At 43.7% G+C, this 20,292-nt stretch overlaps 1 protein-coding gene across 1 annotated transcript in view; it reads right to left on the bottom strand.

The window, feature by feature from the left end:
- Nucleotides 1-450: 450 nt before the first annotated feature.
- The window catches only part of PFDN1 (prefoldin subunit 1), a 59,775-nt gene continuing 39,933 nt past the window's right edge, over nucleotides 451-20,292 (bottom strand). The window contains exon 4 of the mRNA XM_065874738.1: nucleotides 451-854. Coding sequence (XP_065730810.1) covers nucleotides 771-854 — 84 coding nt within the window. The 3' untranslated portion in view covers nucleotides 451-770. The remainder of the gene's footprint in view (nucleotides 855-20,292) is intronic.

Raw genomic sequence — 20,292 nt, forward strand, 5'->3', positions numbered from 1 at the left:
CCTGAAAATTAAATAATTGGCTCTCCCGAGCCAGCGCCAGCACACCACTGCCCCCATGCCTCCAGGAGGCCTCAGGATTGTAATGTCCACCCTATGAACTGACCAAAGGGAGACCGTCTTGGAGTGCTGCTGGTTTATTACCAGATTTTCTTTTACAGTGTTTGGGAGGAAGTGGGAAAGGAATCTTTAGGCAGACTGCCACTGAGGCACCTGTTGTGTCCACTTACATTCATTCAGCTGTGCCCTGCTCTCCTTTTCCTTATCTGCATACTACATGGAGGCTTTGAAGTTGAGGGGTTTACCTAAAGGAACAGAAAAAAGAAGGCAAGGCTTCAATGCAGAAGAAGGAGGCCCACAGCCCTGGAGAACAGGGAGGAACTGAGGTGGAGATAGCCTCTGCCTCTCTGATCCTCTGTTCTCATCCATCAGCTCAAGAAAAGCAGACTTAGCAGAGTGGGACAGATGTCTTTTATTGGTCTGACCAGTGTGACTAGTCGTAGGCCCAGGAAGAGCTCTCCTATCTGTCCCGGCTCCCATCTTCCCTCTCCTGGGGGTTCATGACTCACCCCCAGGGAAGAAGGGTGGCAGGCAGAGCCAGGATAAAAAATACAGGGATGGGATCTGAAAGGGGCTCCAGGTGATGCATAAAACATAGGGTTACCAGACCATCCAGATAAAATGTCCATCAGGCAGAGCAGAAGCAGTTTCCCTATACAGGCCCCTGGCCAGGAATGGCAGGGGTCAGGAGGAAGAGCTTCCCTAGAGGCTTCCTACTGTGCCCTTCGTGCCATCAGCATCTCCCGGATATTGTCCTCAGCTTCCTTCACACTCCGCTCCAGGTAGGATTTTTTCTGCTGCAATATGAGAAGGAAATAAATGTTAGGACCAGGGGGAATGTGCCAAGTTGGTAGATGCAGCTTCTATGCCCAATGGTTATGGCTTCTCTGTGACCAGTGACTTCCAGGAGCCTATTGTCTATTGGGAGCCAAGTATACACACCTGCCCAGAGTGTTCCCCCAGCCCAACCCCTGGGCACAGGGAGGGGGTTGCTCAGTACAGGAAGCAGGAGTGCTCTCTGGATGGCAATAGCACTCTTCCCCCAGAAGGAAGTAGACTCTAAAAACAGGCGTCTTGGTACATGAAGTTATACCAGACAGACAAAGGCCAGGAAATTCCAGGACAAAGCTCTGGCCCCATAACAGGTTGTCTCTCAAGGTTTTCCATGGCCCAGGCCAGGCGCCTGTAGCTGCCACTGCTGCAAAATGGACAGCATACCCTCTGCTCTGTCCAGCAAGATGATAGATAGGCTGCATCACACGTCTCACCAAGGCAGATGAGTCAAGATGAAATCTGCTTTTCTAATGAAACTACTGCCTGCCAGGAATCCAGGACAGTGACACACTGAGTAAAACAGACCTTTTGGAAGTTTACCTCCTACCCCATCTGGGTCCTAAATTAAAAATCTCAACTTAAGACAAAGAACTTTACTTTCAGGAGCCACACCTGGACCAGGATTAACAAAAGATTAGTCAAAGGAAATGATGTCTGTACATTATTTGCCCTGTGGTCACCCCAGAAGTATGGTGGCTTCACCACTGGTCCCTGCCCTGAGGACACCGTTGTGGCTGCATTCCCACTTAACAGACATGAAATGAAGTCTCCCTTTTCGGGGAATACTCAAAATCATCCTCTCCCCAGGGTGCATGTGACTGAGCCACACTAGAGCCAGAAATGCAGAGCCCTAGCCCAGATGCAGCCAGTGCCCTTCCCTCACCCCTCCTCCCTTCACCCAAGCAGCTGGGGGTTCACTTTGACTACTGAAGTGCCCAAGTGACCTGGGGAAGCCAGGGAAAGGCTGGGGCAGAGGGCAGGTAAGCAGCCTGGTCTCAGGCCTTGCTTGGGAACTGATCCCCAACCTCTGAGACAGGAAAATGGAATGAAGTGCTTCTATTACCTGAGGCCTTCACCAATAAACCTCTCAGGTGCCCCTTCTACGTATCCCTGCCTCTTAATTTTTCCCACTCTCTGTCCAGATTTTTTTTTTTTAAAAGATGTTGGGGGTAGGAGTTTATTAATTAATTTATTCATTTTTGCTATGTTGGGTCTTCATTTCTGTGCGAGGGCTTTCTCTAGTTGCGGCAAGCGGGGGCCACTCTTCATCGCGGTGCACGGGCCTCTCATTATCGCGGCCTCCCTTGTTGCGGAGCACAGGCTCCAGACGCGCAGGCTCAGCAGTTGTGGCTCACGGGCCCAGTTGCTCCGCGGCATGTGGGATCCTCCCAGACCAGGGCTCGAACCCGTGTCGCCTGCATTAGCAGGCAGACTCTCAACCACTGCACCACCAGGGAAGCCCCAGATATTTTTTAAATGATACATGTAGAGACTTTATAGTTTCCTTTAGGTGCCAAATGCTGAGGCATCCACAGTATTTTTTAGTAAAATTTTATTGAAGTATAGTTGATTCACAATGCTGTGCCAACTTCTGCTGCACAGCAAAGTGACCCAGCTACACACATATATATTCTTTCATGTTCCCCTCCACCATGGTCCATCATAGGACACAACATAGTTCCCCGTGCTACACAGCAGGACCCCACCGTTTATCCATCCTATACATAATAGTTTGCATCTGCTAATCCCACAAATCTTTATCATAGTTCTTATGTGAACCTCTGGTTCCTATTTGTCTTCTAACTTCAAATTTCTTGAAGGCTAGAAAGAGCCCGATCTCTTTACTCATCTCCCATCTGTCCAACTTGCACACAATTCCTTACAAAAGAACAGGAGCTCCACAAAAACTCATAGTGACCACAATAATTCTATGGCTGAGGAAATTTGTTTAATTACACTGCTAAACCTGATATAGTCCTATCACTGTGATATCACAGTGGGAACTTAAACTTCCTTTGATAAACAACTTGTGGTGAGTAAAAAAGAGGCAAATACTAGTAACTCCTGATACACAGCTGAAGAATGTACATGTACTATGTGTTGTGCAGCAGCTAGACAGCAAGTGCCATGCACCATTCTGGGCACCTTTTGGGTCCCAGACCCGTAGGAACCTAAGGAAAAGGCTTGTGGAGCAAGTGGGATTCTATCCTGGCAGTAGTCAGCCAGTGCTCAAGAGCCCAGGTCTGTTGCATTCCATCTCTGCCAACTTGCTGCCCCAGCTAGCAAAACCATAAACTTGGAGCATCAGCAAGAGCTTTTCTCCCTACTGCCCAGGCCTCTGGCCAATCAAATTCAGGTTGTAATTCTCAGCTTTAAAATTCTTCACTCTGTCACATCTCTTCCTTCTATCTTCCACTTCCAGTTTCATTACTTTTTCATGATTTTTACTACTGCATATCCTAAAGTCTTCAAGTTTCAAAAATAATGTAAAATGAACCTGTCTTTACATCTTTAGTTTAAATAGACTTACTGGGCATTAAAAAAATTTTTTTTCATCCCAATAGATGGGGCATCTCTAGCACAGACCTGCTTTCTAACTGTATTTCAATAGCTCCTGTCTCATCCTCAAACATACCTAAGCCCAGAAGACCCTCATAGTCAAACCCAGACCACAGCACATGATGTGGGTTGAACTGTGTCTCACAAAAAGACGTGATGAAGTCCTAACCCCCGGTACCTGTGAATGTGACCTTATTTGGAAATAGGGTCTTTGCAGATGTAACCAAGTTAAGATGAGGTCATACTAGATTAGGGCAGGCCCTAAATCCAATGATTAGTGTCCTTATAAGAAGGCCACGTAAAAACAAAGGGATACCCAGGGGAAATGCCATGCATTGATAGAGGCAGAGAGTGGAGGGTTGCATCTGCAAGATTAGGAAGGCGCCAAGCATGGCCCACAACCACCATAAGCTAGAAAGAAGAAAGGAAGGAGTCTTCCCTAGACCCTTCAGAGAGCATAGCCCTGCAACACCTTGATTTTGGACTTTCAGCCTCCAGAACTGTGAAAAAATAAATTTCTGTTGTTTTAAGCCACCCAGTTTGTGGTAACTTGTTATGCAGCCTTAGGACACCAATATAGCACCTGAAATGAAGGATGCTCCCAGAGACTGAGTTTATCCCAAGGTTCTTTTGGACCCACAGCTTCTACCCACACTGAATCACAGAGGCCTAGGTAAGGATCCCTAAAAGTTAGAATACTGGGATTGTACTTATCCCAGAAATAACTGTCATAGAATTGACCCAAATACAAATGAGACCATCAGAGAGAATGGAAAAAATTAAGGAACCAATGACTAAATTAAACTTTTTCTTCCTTGAATCTCCACAGGTTAAAACCACTAGTCAAATCAGAATCTCTGTGGACCCTGCTCTTCCCCATTCCTGTAAATAACAGCTCCATTCCTGCAACTCAAGACAAAAACTTCAGTGTCATCCTTGAATCTTCTTTCTTTCACATCTGACATCCAATCAAACAACAAATCCTGTCAGTGCTATCTCAAAATGCATCCAGAATCTGACCTTAATGAAGAGCCTCCTAAGTGGTCTCCTTTCTTCTGTCCTTGACCCCCTTCAGTTTCTTCTCCACACAGTGGCCAGAGTCATCTTTCAACATTTAAAACCTTTCAATGGCTTTCCACCTCTCTCAAAATAAAAGGCAAAAGCCGTTTCAAAAAGCCACGTACAGTCCTGCTCTAAGCTGACTCTGACCTCCCGTCCCACGACTCCCTCTCTCTCTCTCATTCAGCTCCGGCCACACTGGCCTCCAAGTTGTTCCTCCAACCCACCAGCTATGTTCCTGCCTGTCCTTTGCCTTTGGGTCCCTTTGTGTAGGAACTCTCTTCCCCAGATATCTACATTACTTGCTCCTTCACGTCCTTCAGGTCCTTCTCAAGTGTCACCTTATGGGAAAGGCCTTCTTGATCGTATGTGGCTCCATACTCTCTATTCTCCTCACCTTGATTTTCCTCCTTAGCACCTATTGCCACCTGAAGCGGTATTTGCCTGTTTTCTCTTATGAGAAGGAAAGGTCCATGAGAGCAACACTTTGTTCTACTCTCTAATATAGTCCCAGTGTCTAGAAGAATCGCTGGTTCATAATAGGAACTCAATAGTTGAATACAAGTGCATTTATCGTGGGAAATGATGCCTTACTGATTTACTCGTACACATACTCCTATTTAGTTTTCCCTCCTGACCTGAATGAGGAATACCCATTGGAGGAAGCAAAGGCAAAAAATGACCATTCTCCTTCAAGGTGGTTTTCAGTTTTTGACATTGCCCTCTAACCTCTGCCCCTAGATAAACACAGGTTTAAAACTCAGACCTCACTGATCCTGATGGGGACATGAAAACCTTGCTCCCACAAACAGGCCCTAAGGGTCAAAGCCCTTACGCTTTATTCTCAGGTCAACTTGTAAAACCATAAAACCATCCCAATTTCCCACGTCCTGGAGTCGAAAATCCTTGAGAAACTGCTCCATGTGATGTCAGTGTCAGGGCCACTGTGCACTACAAGGGGATAATAATTGCTGTGGAAACTCTAGGAGGCATGTGAAACCCCCACCTTCCACCGGGAGTCCTGCGAAGGCATTTGCTGGCCTCACTGCAGCACCTTTCCGTCTTACTGAGCAATCTCCCTCAGAACCCTGTCTGTAGGAAATTCTCTCCTGGCATCAAACCACAGAGCTCTAGGTGCGGCAACATTCCTGTGGGGCCTTGTCCTCACGTAAAATTCTGAGATTTCCTGTGGGACTCAGCACGGCCAGGGAAATGACATTGTTGGACTTATTGCTCATCAGCCTGAAGTTCTTCTTTCCGGGAGTCAGACTGAGGGGCTGGTGTTTCATTCTCATTCTCTCACAAAGGAAAGAGGCTCAAGTCCCTAGAACTTTTCCGACATGACACAATCTCTCAAATAGACTCATGAGGTAATTCATCTTGTGACACTATCTCTATAGACTTCTTCTTTTCATAGGAACTTTGTCTCTTTCTCTAAATTAATATTTTTCCTGTTTGTATTATCTTAGGATATAGAAAAGTCTTTTCCCCTCTCACCTTTTATTTCCCCACTTGTAAAATGAAGATTTGGGTAACACCAAATTAAGAACTCAAGAGCTTCAATGAATCTCATGTTCCCTCAGTCTGCAGAACTGTAAAATGGCCAGAGGGGGGCCAGCTGCCCATAATGGGGAAGTTTAGCAAGAGGCCAAGAATTCACTGAAGGCTGAGGAGGCATGTCTTGGCGGCCAGGGTAAGATGTGAAGAAGGCAGGGAAACAAGAGGAAGAAGAGAAAAACAAAGGCAGTGCAGGGGCACAATAAGAACTCAGAAAGGGAAATGAGACACGGATGGGCAGAGATCTGAAAGTGCAAGTGCTGCAACAGCCTGAATGGGTGAGGAGCACTCACCAGAGGCAGGAAAAGCTGGCCAAACATGACCAGGAATTTGAAGATAAGAGACAAGTGATCCAAGGACAGGTGTCCACTTGTGAACTCATCTGGGTTTATCCACTTCACCATTAGGGACACAACTAGGCTACAAGGTAACTGCTGAGCTACATACGGCTGGGAGACAAGCTGAAAGAATGAGAAAGCAATTTTAGGCATGGAGCAGGAGAATAAAGAGAAATCTAAGAAGGGGTTACTGTCTCTGCATCTTTTAGAAACTGCTTTCAAGACATCTTTCAGAGGTTCCTCTGCTGAAAGACAGGGACAAAAGACTTGGATCAAGCTGAGCAATGACCTTGGTTTTTCTCCCAGATGTTCTTTTACCTACCTGCTAAAGAGACTCTGACACTGCTACCATATGGGGTCAGACTCCCAAATCCCACCTATGATCACATGGCTCAATGTACCCAAGATAAACCTCTGCTCTACTCAAGTACCTTAGAGCAGAGATATACCAGGTGATGGTGGTGGGGGGAGCGGGTGGATTCTTATTTCTTCCAAATGATAGTGTTTTTAGCCTTTTAGTCCACCTAAAGTTTATGTGATCTCTATCTACTATTGCCCTAACACATAAGCTTCATTTAAGTCCCAGAGAAAGACCAGCACATCAGACAACCTGAGAAAGAAAGAAAACAAGCTCACAGGTAAATGAAGAGCAAGGAGAGGCAACTGTTCCAATGCATATGGCAGAGATCAGGCTTCAGTCAAAGAATCATTATATTTATAGGCACCAAACTTAAAACGATAAGCCAATAATCGTGTCAAGTGATAAACAGCTGATGTAGGTAGGGACATTTGGCTCAAAGAATATTAAGAGGAGAAGGAACCCAATCACCAACTTAAATATCTAAAACAATGGCTCTAAACGTATGGTCCCCACACCAGCAGCACCAGCAACACTGGGGAAATTGTTAGAAATGCATGTTCTTGGGCCCCAACCCAGACCTACTGAATCAGAAACTCTAGGGGTGGAGCTTGGCAATCTGTTTTCACAAGCTCTCCTGGTGATTCTGATGCAAACTGAAGTTTGAGAATCTTCAGAAGTGGAAGTCAGCAAAATTCTTCTATAAAGGGCCAGACAGTAAATATTTTAGGCTTTGTGGGGTTGTCTCTGTCACAACTACTCAATTCTGCCACTACAGTGCAAAAGCAACATAAAAAACGTGCAAACAAATGGGCATAGCTGTGTTCTAAAAAACACAAAAACAAGCAAGACAGATCTGGTCAGCAGGCTACAGTTTGGCAACGTCTCTTCTGAAAAAAGAGGGAGTCTTAAAAAGTAGAACTGAATCTAGCACATAGGGATTTTAACTTTCCATGAAAGTTGCCTAATGAAAGCATAAATTTCCATCCATGCATCATTCCATTCATTCATTCAAGCCTACTGCCAAATCATTTCTCCTCTTTTTTTCCTCCAAAAATCCTGGTTCCTGAAGTTTGTAGCATCATGGTGTACCATCCTCTTCTCCCTTCCTTGCTGCTGCAATCTACCAATCTACCAATATCCTGGGTACTGCCCCTCATTCATCAGAGGCTCTTCCTCTCCACCACTGCTGCACCACTTGAGGTGACTTCAACAAGAATGGAGATGATCCATCCAATACCATGACCTTCTCTCCCCTCACATTTTTTACTTTACCCCACCTAAGCCACCCAGCCCATGTTCATACCCTAGAGATTTGACAACACCAGTAACTGCACCACCTCCAAAATTTCAATTTCACCACCACTACTTCCTATTTTTCCAGGTCGTTTCGATCTGGTAACTCTCCCTCCAGCACTTCTTCAACCATATCACTCAACAAGTTTTTCATTATTCATTCTGCTTCCATGACCTTCTCCCCTCCCACCCAGCTCAGCTTCCACAGTCCTTCATTTATATTTATTCCCCTCTGAACTCCCTTTTGCCCCTCTCTCCCTCTGTTGCACTTCCCTGGCAAAATACCAACCCAAGCTAAACCCAACCATCTACCTACTCCATGTTTGTACCCAAATAGCTGAATCCTGCTGGAGAAAAACACTTAAGTGTGCTGCATGGTTTTACTTTAAATTTAGGACTATGAATCTCAAATAGGCATTCACCAGTGTCCAGAAGTTCTATTAAATTTTCTTAATATATTAAATTCTCTGCTCTCCAGGGCTTCCCTGGTGGCACAGTGGTTAAGAATCCGTCTGCCAATGCAGGGGACACAGGTTCGAGCTCTGGTCCGGGAAGATCCCACATGCCGTGGAGCAACTGAGCCCGTGAAGCACAACTACTGAGCCTGCATTCTAGAGCCCGTGCGCCGCAACTACTAAAGCCCTCATGCCTAGGGCCCGTGCTCCGCAACAAGAGAAGCCACTACAACGAGAAGCCCGCGTACCACAACAAAGAGTAGCTCCCACTCGCCACAACTAGAGAAAGCCCGTGTGCAGCAACGAAGACCCAATGCAGCCAAAAATAAATTAATTTCAAAAAATTCTCTGCTCTCCAAAGTAACTATTTCATACTTTATCTTGTCTCCTCAAATCTCCTATACTCTCTCCTCCCCTCTCATTCCCAGCTGAGAAAACAGCAGCAATCTGATGAGAATTATCTCTTTCCACTACCAAATCTACCACCTGACCTACACCTATACATATACTCTCTTCTTTCCCTGTGTTAAAATGGATAGAGGGGTTGTGTTTTGATAGAAGCAGAAACACAACCCTTCCACTTGGGTGTTGAATCCATCCCATTCTCAAAAATTTCACTCCCACAGTTATCCTTTTTCTTTCTTCCTGATCTTCAACGTCTCTTTCTCTGCAAATTCCTTCTTGGTAAGGCAAGTCACACACACACACAAAAAAAACACCTTTCTTGTCCTCACATTCCCCTGTAGGTACTGCCTCCTTTCTCTCCTCCCCTTCTTGCAAAACCTCTTAAACCAAGTGTTTAGTAGTTGCCTCCACTTCCTTACCTCCCATTATCTCCTCAAACCTCTCCAATCATGCTTCCCATCTACCCTATTGAACTTACTATAGTCCAGGTCACCAACGATCTCTATGTTGCCCAAAGCAGTGGTTACTCTCTATTCTCTTCTTACTCAACCCGTTCTTACTCATCAACAGCATTCAACACAATTCTTGAAATACTTTCCTCTCTTAGCTTTCATGATTCCACACTCCTATTTTCTTCCTACATTACTGGCTACCCCTTCTAAGTTCTCTTTTGCTGACTACTCCTCCTCTGCTCAACTTCAAAATGTTGACATTTTCTGGAAAGCTGTCCTTAACTTTTCTCCATCACTCTCTCTTAGAAACCCTCATCTAGTCTCATAGCTTTAAACATCATTATGACTCCCAAATTTATATCTCCAACCTAGACCTCCCCTTAATTCCAGATTTACACATCAAATTGCTTATAAAACATATCTTCCTGGATGTCAAACCCAAACTTAACATGTCTAAAACAAGCACAACTGATTTATAGTCACCCCACACCCTCCCAGTCTTCTCCATCTCACTGAATGGCAGTCATCCAACTGCTCAATTTAAAAACCACAGAGGGCTTCCCTGGTGGCGCAGTGGTTGAGAGTCCGCCTGCTGATGCAGGGGACACGGGTTCGTGCCCCGGTCCGGGAAGATCCCACATGCCGCGGAGTGGCTGGGCCCGTGAGCCATGGCTGCTGGGCCTGCGCGTCCAGAGCCTGTGCTCCGCAACAGGAGAGGCCACAATAGTGAGAGGCCCGCGTACCGCAAAAACAACAACAACAACAAAAAAAACACTCCACAGAGACAAAAAAAATACAAAAGCCAACAGAAGCCATCCCTGATTCTTCTCTTTTCCTCGAACCCAATATCCCCCTGCAGCCACCCATCAGTCTTAACTTACTTCCAAATATATCCCGAAACCATCCTCTTCTTTCGATCCAGCTCCACTGCTACCATCCTAGTCCAAGCCTCCATCATCCTCTCCTGGATGTTTGTCATGGATATTTTAACATGTAATTCAGCTTGCTTTCTGCTCAAAACCCTTGAAAGTCTTCCCATGACACTTCGAATAAAATCCAAACTCCTTTACCTGGGCAATAAGACCCTGCATGATCTGGTCCCTGCCAACCACTCCAACCTTATTATGACTCTTCCCCCTTTCACTTGCTTAAACAATTCCACCAAACTTTTTCCAACCGTAAGACATTTGCATCATCTGTGCCTTCTAAGAACCTGGAATGTTCTTCCTTTGGATACTTTTAAGTGGCTAGCTGCTGCTTTTCATTCAGATCTTAGCTGAAATTTCACCTTTTCAGAGAGGCCTCCCCAATAACTCTAAAATATCACCTTTACTACATGATATTTTCTTGTTTGTATCTTCACTGTCTGTATCTGCATGTAAGTTCCATAACAGTAGGGAATCTTCTCTGACTTGATTAAAGCTTCATCCTCAGTACCAAGAACTGACATAATTAATTTAACCAACATTTATTGAGCACTCAATATATGTTAGACCCAAAGAGCACTGGGATTAGAGCAGTGAACAAGTCAAACACTTATTCACAGAGATTATGCTGTTGCAGGGCACATAGACATTTAACCACCATTGCAATAAGGGCTCCAAGGGAAAAGCACAGTGTCTAATAGAGGAAACACCTGGTATAATCAAGGAAATCACAGAAGCACTTTTGAACAAGCTCTGAAGGATGAGTAGGAATTAATAAAGTGGAGAGGTTAGCAGGGGGAAAGAGCAATTCCAGGCAAATGGAGCAGCAAGAGCAAAGGTCAAATGAACCAAGACATGTTTGGGAACTAAATGACAGCCAGTGAGGCTGAAGTACTGAAGTGCGGGGTGGGGCAGGGAGGGATAGATAATATAGAAGGATGAGGCTGGTGAGATTGAGTCAGATCATACAGGGTCATAAGCCATATTAAAAATTTGGTATTTATCTTAAAGATGATGAAAAGCCACAAGGTCTTAAATGAGAGAAACAAAAAAATCAAATTTCCATTGAAAATAAAAAATTACTCTGGCTGCAACACAGAGAATGAGTTAGAGCAGAGCTTCCTGCAGAAAGCCCAGTGAGTCATGAATGGGTAACAGATGTGTCCAAGATATTGATCCTCTGAGTCCCTAGAGAGGCCGGGTGCGTTCAGGGCAGCCAAAGCCCCCCTGGGCAGTTGCCTCCACCTTGAGCACCCTTTGTCCACTTACCCCAGTGAATCATGCAAATACTCCTCTAGGTGCTGTGATGTAAAAAGGGTTGGGAAGCACTGGGTTAGAGAATACAAGTGTGAATGTTGAGAAACCTACTAGGAAGCCATTGCAATAATCTTGGAAAGAGATGACAGTATCTTAGTGGTGGTAATGGAGCTAGAGAAGAATAGATTCAAGAAATATTCAAGGGCTTCCCTGGTGGCGCAGTGGTTGAGAGTCCGCCTGCCGATGCAGGGGACATGGGTTCATGCCTCGGTCCAGGAAGATCCCACATGCCGCGGAGCAGCTAGGCCCATGAGCCATGACCGCTGAGCTTACGTGTCCAGAGCCTGTGCTCCGCAACAGGAGAGGCCACAACAGTGAGAGGCCCACGTACCGCAAAAAAGAAATATTCAAGAAAAAAATCAACAAGAGAACCAAGTCCTTCACCATAACCTTCATTATTTACCAGAAATTGGGGGGGGGGGTCAAGAATACCTCCCAAAAGGACCAGGTTTGGAAAAAAAGATTATAAGTTTAGTTTTAGACACATTGAGTTTAAGGTACCTGTGAAACATCCAAGTGAGATGTGAAAAGAGAAATAGATTGGGGCAGAAATTAACACACCATTGTAAAGCAACTATACTCCAATAAAGATATTTAAAAAAAAAAAACAGACTGGGTGTGAAGTTCACAGAAGAAGTCTGGGCTAGAGATACAATTTTACATATAGGTAGTACCTGAAGCCATGAGAATGAAATTCCTAGAGAAGGAACTCAGAATAAGAGGACTTAGCCTTATAAAAGTCAACATTTAATAAGAATGGAAGGAAGAGGAGGAACCAGCAAGTAACACTAAAAAGGAGGGACACTGTGTCATAGAAACCAAAAGAAGAGTAGTTCAGGAAAAAGGATGAGAGGACTAGAAATCACTGGATGTGTTCAAGTAGGAACCATGACAAAACATGTCAGAAATGGTTGGGGGCAGGGGAGGGGAGTGCTCCATCAAGTGGCCTCCAGGATATCTTCCAACTTTAAAAAGTCTAGGGAATTCCCTGGTGGTCCAGTGGTTAGGACTCCAAGCTCTCACTGCTGAGGGCCTGGGTTCAATCCCTAGTCAGGGAACTAAGATCCCACAAGCCACGTGGTGCAGCCAAAAAAATGAAAATAAAAAGTCTATAGCTCTTTGAGACCTGACCCTAAAACTTCATGAAGGAAAACTACCCAATATTTTAACTGTCACAGATGAGCCCTAAGAGTATGTGTACTGTAGTGTCAGGATAAATAATTTCACCTCCTAACTTCAAAGGAGACACTGGGCTTTGTACAGATCCAACACAAGCGTTGTAGAAGTATCAGTATAATTACGCCCAAGGAAATTATGAGAAGGGCTGAAATGCTATAGTCAGGAAATAAAGATGCAAAAAAAATGTCCTTCAGAGACCACACAATGCCACAACTGAGAACTGCGTGTTGTATAAATCTATTAACAATATACTAAACATGACAAGTATTTGATTCAGGATCTGCGTAAAAGAGATCAGAAAAACGATGCACAAAGACCACTACCAGTATCACAACCCTGAGGTCCTTGATTCCTTTCTAAAACAAACCAAAAAACCCTAAAAATTATAGCCCTCATAGGACACTATTCTAAGTTCATCATATATGAGAAATAAATATACACAGTACATAATAAAGAAGTCTCATGAAAACAAATTTTACAAAAGCAAGACATTTCCTCGTATACACTGTTTTACTTCTGCTTCTCCAGGGTCAGAAAGCCAAGTATCTATCAAAAGGACTATTAAAACTCTACAAGTCTTCCAAATGAGCAAATAAAACAAGTTTTACTATTTCAGTTGTCTTTAGTTTACTCTAATCTTACAAGAAGAGCAAGAGGATCAAATCAACAGTGTTTACTATGGAGTTTGGCCTGTAGGCATGGTAAAGGGGTAGGTGAATAAAGGTGTGCCTTCTGAGAGCGGAAGTAAGGGCAACACCTTGCATTCTTGGAAGTGGAGGTGTAAGTGACTCACCTGTGGCAGCAAGACTAACACACAAGTATGTGTGGCAAAAGCCTGAAGTCAGTCTGATCCTACTCTCTGCTCCAAGCAAGTCCAAGAATTTCTATTTTCTTATAACTCGACAACAAAAAAATACACAACCCAATTAAATAATGAGCAAAGGACCCTCAAACAGACATTTCTCCACAGAAGATATATTAATGGCCAATAAGCACATGAAAAGATGTTCAACATCGGGCTTCCCTGGTGGCGCAGTGGTTAAGAATCCTCCTGCCAATGCGGGGGTCATGGGTTCGAGCCCTTCTCCGGGAAGATCCCACATGCCGCGGAGCAACTAAGCCCGTGCGCCACAACTACTGAGCCTGAGCTCTAGAGCCCGCGAGCCACAACTACTGAGCCCGTGCTCCTAGAGCCCGTGCTCCCCAACAAAGAGCAGCCCCCGCTCAACGCAACTAGAGGAAGCCCGTGCACAACAATGAAGACCCAATGCAGCCAAAAATAAATAAGTAAATAAATTAAAAAAAAAAAAAGATGTTCAACATCATTACTCACTGGGGAAATGCAAATAAAAACCACAATGAGATACTACGGATACTTTACACCCACTAAGATGGCTATAATCAAAAATGGAAAATACGTGTTAACAAAGACATGGAGAAATCAGAACCCTCATATACTGATGGTGGGAAACGTAAAATGATACAGCTGCTATGGAAAACAGTTTGGCAGTTACTCAAGAAATTAAAAAGACAAAATTATCATATGACCCAGCAATTCCACTCTTAGGTATATACCCAAGTAAGAGAAATGAAAACAGGTGTAGTAACAAAAACTTGTGGATGTTGATAGCATTACTCGTAACAGCCCAAAAGTAGAAACAACCCAAATGTCCATCAACTGATGAGCAGATAAACAAAATGTGGTATATCCATATAATTGAATATTATTCAGCCATAAAAGGAATGAAGAATTGATACATGCTACAACATTGATGAACCTTGAAAACATTAAGCTAAGTGAAAGAAGCTAGACACACGCTGTATGATCTATTTATATGAATATCCAGAACAGGCAAATCTATAGAGACAGAAAACAGATGAATGGTTACCAGGAAGGGGAAATGGACAGCAAATGCTTAATGGGTAAGGGGTTTCTTTGGGGGGGGGGCACGGTTGGTAATGAATATGTTCTAGAATCAGACAGTAATGATGGTTGTGTTTAAAAACAAGCATGACATGACAAGTTCCTAATGAATTATTTTCAGAGCAAATTAGTCTTTACTCCACCCAAAGACTGAGAGTAACACATACACAAACCAGCCAGGATAAAATAAACTGACATACTAATTTCTGAAAATTAACTTTAATGTTATCAGCAGAAGCATTAACATTTAATGAGTTAATAAGGTACTCTGGGAGAGCCAATGGACAAACAAAGGCAAGGAAACTTCTATGTGATCACATTACTACTTTCCAATCAAGTAATATATTTATACAACTAAAAAAATAGAGATATGGCAACCGGAAACCCATAAAAGGACCTGGAGACAGTGAAAACAAGTAAAAGCTCAAAGCCACTAAAAGCACAGATGCATGACTCATCGGCACCTCCTCTGCTGATTTGTATAGGTCATCAGAGGGTAGAACTGGAGAACTATAAACACACTCTAATATCAAAGGGTTATTTTATAAAGCTTTCAAAAAACCTCAGCTTTCTTTTTACTAAGAAAGAGAAAAGGAAAACTCATAGTTATACCTGTCGGTATCACCAAGAAATCACTGTTCTCTAACTCTAGGCTAAACCTCTAGGTCAGACAAGCAGCCCAGGGCCTTTGCTCATGGCTCTGAGTGTTCTGAGGGGCACTGAGAAGTCAGGTCTCATTACCCAGTGACACTTCTCCATCTAGGGTGATAAGGGGTTCACAGCATGATGAAATCACTCTATAGACCAGGCATCACAGCTGCCCCTTGTCCCAACTCCACACCCACCCAGGTTACCATGGAACTGGTACAAACAAATAGTTTAATATGCTATTAGCTCTGATCTAAGTAGCTGACATAACACCAATTAAATTTATAATGACACTGGAGTAATAAAAGAGCACTTGGCACACTTCTCTTTGCAAACATGATTCAAGGGGTGATTTTCCTTTTGCCCCTTCTTCAATTTCTAGCTGCTAGGCCACTTAGAAGCCACTTAATCTCTTTACTCAAACAGTTGGTGTTTAGGGCTTTATCATTTTATAAGAAAAGGACCACTAATATTAGAACTAGCTACTGGGAGTATCCAACCATGGCATAAGAATCCTCATTTCTTTCAGAGTAAAAGTGAATGATACAGTGGTTGGAATCTAGAATCCTGGGTTCCCACTCAAATCTCCCTCTCTTTCTGACTAATTCTGGTTCTGGCTCTGTGAAGGACACATGATCTCCATTTCTAACACATGGGCAGAGGCCATGGACACTTGTCTGGGCTTCACCACAGAATCCATGGCTGTGAGGAAATGAGAGCAGCAGATATTATTAAGTGCACCAACCTGCTGGCGCTTGCATCCTTGAGCCCACTGATCAGCCTTACCAATGTCTATATTTATGCTACATATGGAAGGAGTCATCGGGCCTTTTGGCTACTTTTACATGCTATACACTAAAGCTATCAAAAACGGGTCCTTTGAAGTTACATTTTCTTATGGAATACCCTACAGCAGTTAAACTGAGTAAACTACATATATTTATTAGTGTGGGTAGAGCACACACACACACACACAAAGCAAGTTATTGAAAGACATGAACAATATGATATCATCTGTTGAAAATGAGATGTTATAAAACATGCATTGGAAAGATATACCTAATACCTGATAGTAGTTTCTTCTGGTGAGTGGGAATGAGACTAACGTGGAGCCAGGAGGCACGTTACAAAGGAGACTTCAATTTCATTAGCATGGTTTTTTTTTTTTTTTTTTTAACGGTACGCGGGCTTCTCACTGTTGTGGCCTCTCCTGTTGTGGAGCACAGGCTCCGGACGCGCAGGCTCAGAGGCCATGGCTCACGGGCCCAGCCGCTGCGCGGCATGTGGGATCTTCCCGGACTGGGGCACGAACCCGTGTCCCCTGCATCGGCAGGCAGACTCTCAACCACTGCGCCACCAGGGAAGCCCTCATTAGCATGGTTTTATTTTTGTAAAAAACAAACAAAAATATATATTACAGTACTCTAACATTTGTTAGTTCTGGGTGGTAAGTACACAGGTGTTTGTTAAATTAGCTTTGTACGTTTGTGTATCTTTATTTTTTTCCCAGTTAAAAAGAAACCTTTATCTTATAAGTACATGTTGGCAATATGCTCAATCAGTAAACAGTTACTGAGCATCCATAATATGCAAGTAAAAAACTCCTGCATTTACCGAGTATTTACTGTGTGCCAGGCACCGTATCAAGTGATTTACATGTATTATGTTATGAGGTAGGTACTTTTTGTAAGAAGGGAGAAATGCTGATCCTCTTCATCTCCAGTTTTCATCAGCTATCAGTCCTGGCCTCTTCAATCTACTCTCAGGAAGACTACTAGCTTTTCCAATTGGTGTGTTTGGAAAAAGCAACTATGGCTCAACTCCTTCCGCTCTGCCAGGATCTGCCTGCTTGCAGAAGGTACACATTTTCCTCATAAGTTTGACAGATATGCTCTGCCTGCCTCTGCAGAGACAGACCTGTGGTTGTCCCACACTTCCAAAGATTTGCTGGGTAGCTACATCTAAATTTGTATGCTTAATTCTGGATCAGTATTAGAAACCATTATTACTGCTGCACACCTAAGCCACATCCTTCAACCTAAGCTTTATCAGTTATAAACGTAAAATACATTTAAAATTTTTATATAGATTTGGCTTGCAGTTGATTCCATACTTAAGCAGGAAATAAAAGGGTTATTTATTGTCCCTATGCATCAACCCTGCTTGTTGTTGCTGTTTTACAGAAGAGTATATTTAGTCTTGGAGACACTAAGTAATTTACCCAAGGTGGTAGTATGTGGCAGTCAGAGTTCAAATTCATATTCATTTGATTCCAGAGTTCATATTCTTTTTTTTTTTTTTTTTTGCGGTACGTGGGCCTCTCACTGTTGTGGCCTCTCCCGTTGCAGAGCACAGGCTCCAGACACGCAGGCTCAGTGGCCATGGCTCACGGGCCTAGCCGCTCCACGGCATGTGGGATCTTCCCGGACCAGGGCACGAACCCGTGTCCCCTGCATCGGCAGGCGGACTCTCAACCACTGCGCCACCAGGGAAGCCCCGAAGTTCATATTCTTAATAATTATGCCAAGGCATTACGCTATGCATATCAGGGCAAAGAAAAGCAGTACCAATTACTTGCTAAGAATTTGTAAGATGAACTCAAAAAATATTCTAAAGGCTGAAGCTTTTCTTAGTATATACTGAAAGAGGGTAGGAAAGTGTATGTTTGTATATGCATATGTGTGAGTGTATACAAGGAACCGTCAAAGTACTAGTTATTATAAAATTCTTTTAGGGAACTTTTAACCTTCAACTCTAGTAGGCATGTTTGCTTCCACCCATTAAGTACCCCGTCCCTCAAATTTTACTCAAGAAACCACAGATACACAGCAGGGTTTCTAATCTGTGCTTTAAATGAACTGTGTTGAACTACTGCCTGCAGTGTAGTTCCCCCAGACAGCATGCTCAGCTCTGACATTAACTTGATGTCAGTCTCTACATTCTGCAATCCCTCCTCGGGGAAAGCAAACCTTCCCTCAGCAGACCAGGCCTGCCTAGCTCCAGGTCAGTGCTAATAAGAGAAAGCCACAAAGCACTTGAAACTTAGGTCTAACTTAGCTGACAGCCTCTGCTATCAACACAAAACCAAGGGCCTGCACAGTCCCCTAACCATGGAGGAAGTTGGTCCCATCCCTTCAGCTTGGCCCCTTCACAGCAGAGGCTTGCCCATGTGGGTGTTCACTCAGTTCTCTGGACTCACACTGCACACTATCCACACCTCTGTAAAGAGCCTTTACATCCTGCTGCAGTGCCCCTGGCTCAGTCTGTGAACCTTGTTTATACCTCCTGTACCTACCTTTTCTCCTTAGTTGATCTAATCCAGTCCTATGACTTTAAATGCCACCTATAAACTGACAATTTATAGACAATTCTCAATCTTATTTCATTGGCCTGGAGTTCCGGATTCATACTTCCAACTGTCTATTCAACATCTCTACTTGGGTATCTAATAGCACCTCAAAGATAACAAGGCCCAAGCCAAACTTTCAATTTGCATTTAAAATTACTTTTGAGGGCTTCCCTGGTGGCGCGGTGGTTGAGAGTCCGCCTGCCGATGCAGGGGACGCGGGTTCGTGCCCTGGTCCAGAAAGATCCCACATGCCGCAGAGCGGCTAGGCCCATGAGCCACGGCTGCTGAGCCTGTGCGTCCGGAGCCTGTGCTCCGCAACGGGAGAGACCACAACAGTGAGAGGCCCGCGTACCGCAAAAAAAAAAAAAAAAAAAAAAAAACTGCTTTTGAAACTTGAAAACTGATTAGGAAACACTGATCTATGAATTATCAATAGTACATATGTTCCCATAAACATTTGGAATCTCTGTGGAGCCCATCACACATGGAATGCTATGTGGAAACCACAGTCAATGAACAGCATTGCACTGGGAATAACTACTTGCCCAGAACAAGGAGTACTTACTTATACAAAGTGAGTAGAAACAATGCTGATTTCATTCATTTTACCCTTAACTTGTTTCCCTTAGGCCTTTCCAACCTCATTTCTCACTTTAACCCTTCATTCCACCACTCTACTTCCAGACTTCTGTCCATAGTATTTCTTTGATTTGAAATGCTATCTCCTCTGCCCCAACCCTATGTAGCAAAATTCTAACTGATCTTCAAGGCCCAGCTAAAATGCCTCCTCTCTCATGAACCCATTCCAAATCTCTCCAACAGCTGAATGAATGATATATGTGGGAGGAAGGAGGTATGATTTCTTCATAACAGGTTCAAAACTTTGACTCCTCTCTTTCATCCCTACACCCAGTTGTCTTAGCTCTACCTTAGAATATATACAGATTCTGATCACCTCCACTGCCACCACCCTGGTGCAAGCCAACATCAATCTCTCGCCTAGATATAATGCAACATCCTCCTAACAAGTCTCCTTCCTTCCACCCTTGCCCTCCATAATCTATTCTCACTGAAGCAGCCAGAATGGTCCTTTTAAAATGTAAATCAGATCATGTCATTCCTCTGTTCAAAACCCTCCCCAAACTCCCAACTTCATACCATAATCCAAAATCCTTAATATGGCCTACAAAGCCCTATATAATCTCTTCCCTGATACCTCTCTGATTTCTCCTCCTACTATTCTTGATCACTCAGCTCCAGCTAAACTGGCCTCCTTGCTATTCTCCCAACTCATCAATTATGCTCTCACCCCCAGGTTTTTATACTTGCTGTTCCCTCTGCTTGGAACCCTCTTCTCCCAGATGTACACATAGCTTGCTCACTCCCTTCAGGTCTCTCTTCTCAAATATCACCTTATCAGAGAAACCTTCCCTGTCAACACTATGTAAGACAGCTTATACACTCTCACCATTCTCTGTCTCTTTACCCTGTGTTGTTTTTCTTTTTAGCATTTATCAATTATATTATTTGTTTATTATCTGTCTCCGCATCCCATTCTCCAGAATATAAGCTCCAGGCC

The sequence above is a fragment of the Phocoena phocoena genome, chromosome 3 (genome assembly GCF_963924675.1).
Source record: "Phocoena phocoena chromosome 3, mPhoPho1.1, whole genome shotgun sequence".
NCBI classification, from domain to species: Eukaryota; Metazoa; Chordata; class Mammalia; order Artiodactyla; family Phocoenidae; genus Phocoena; species Phocoena phocoena.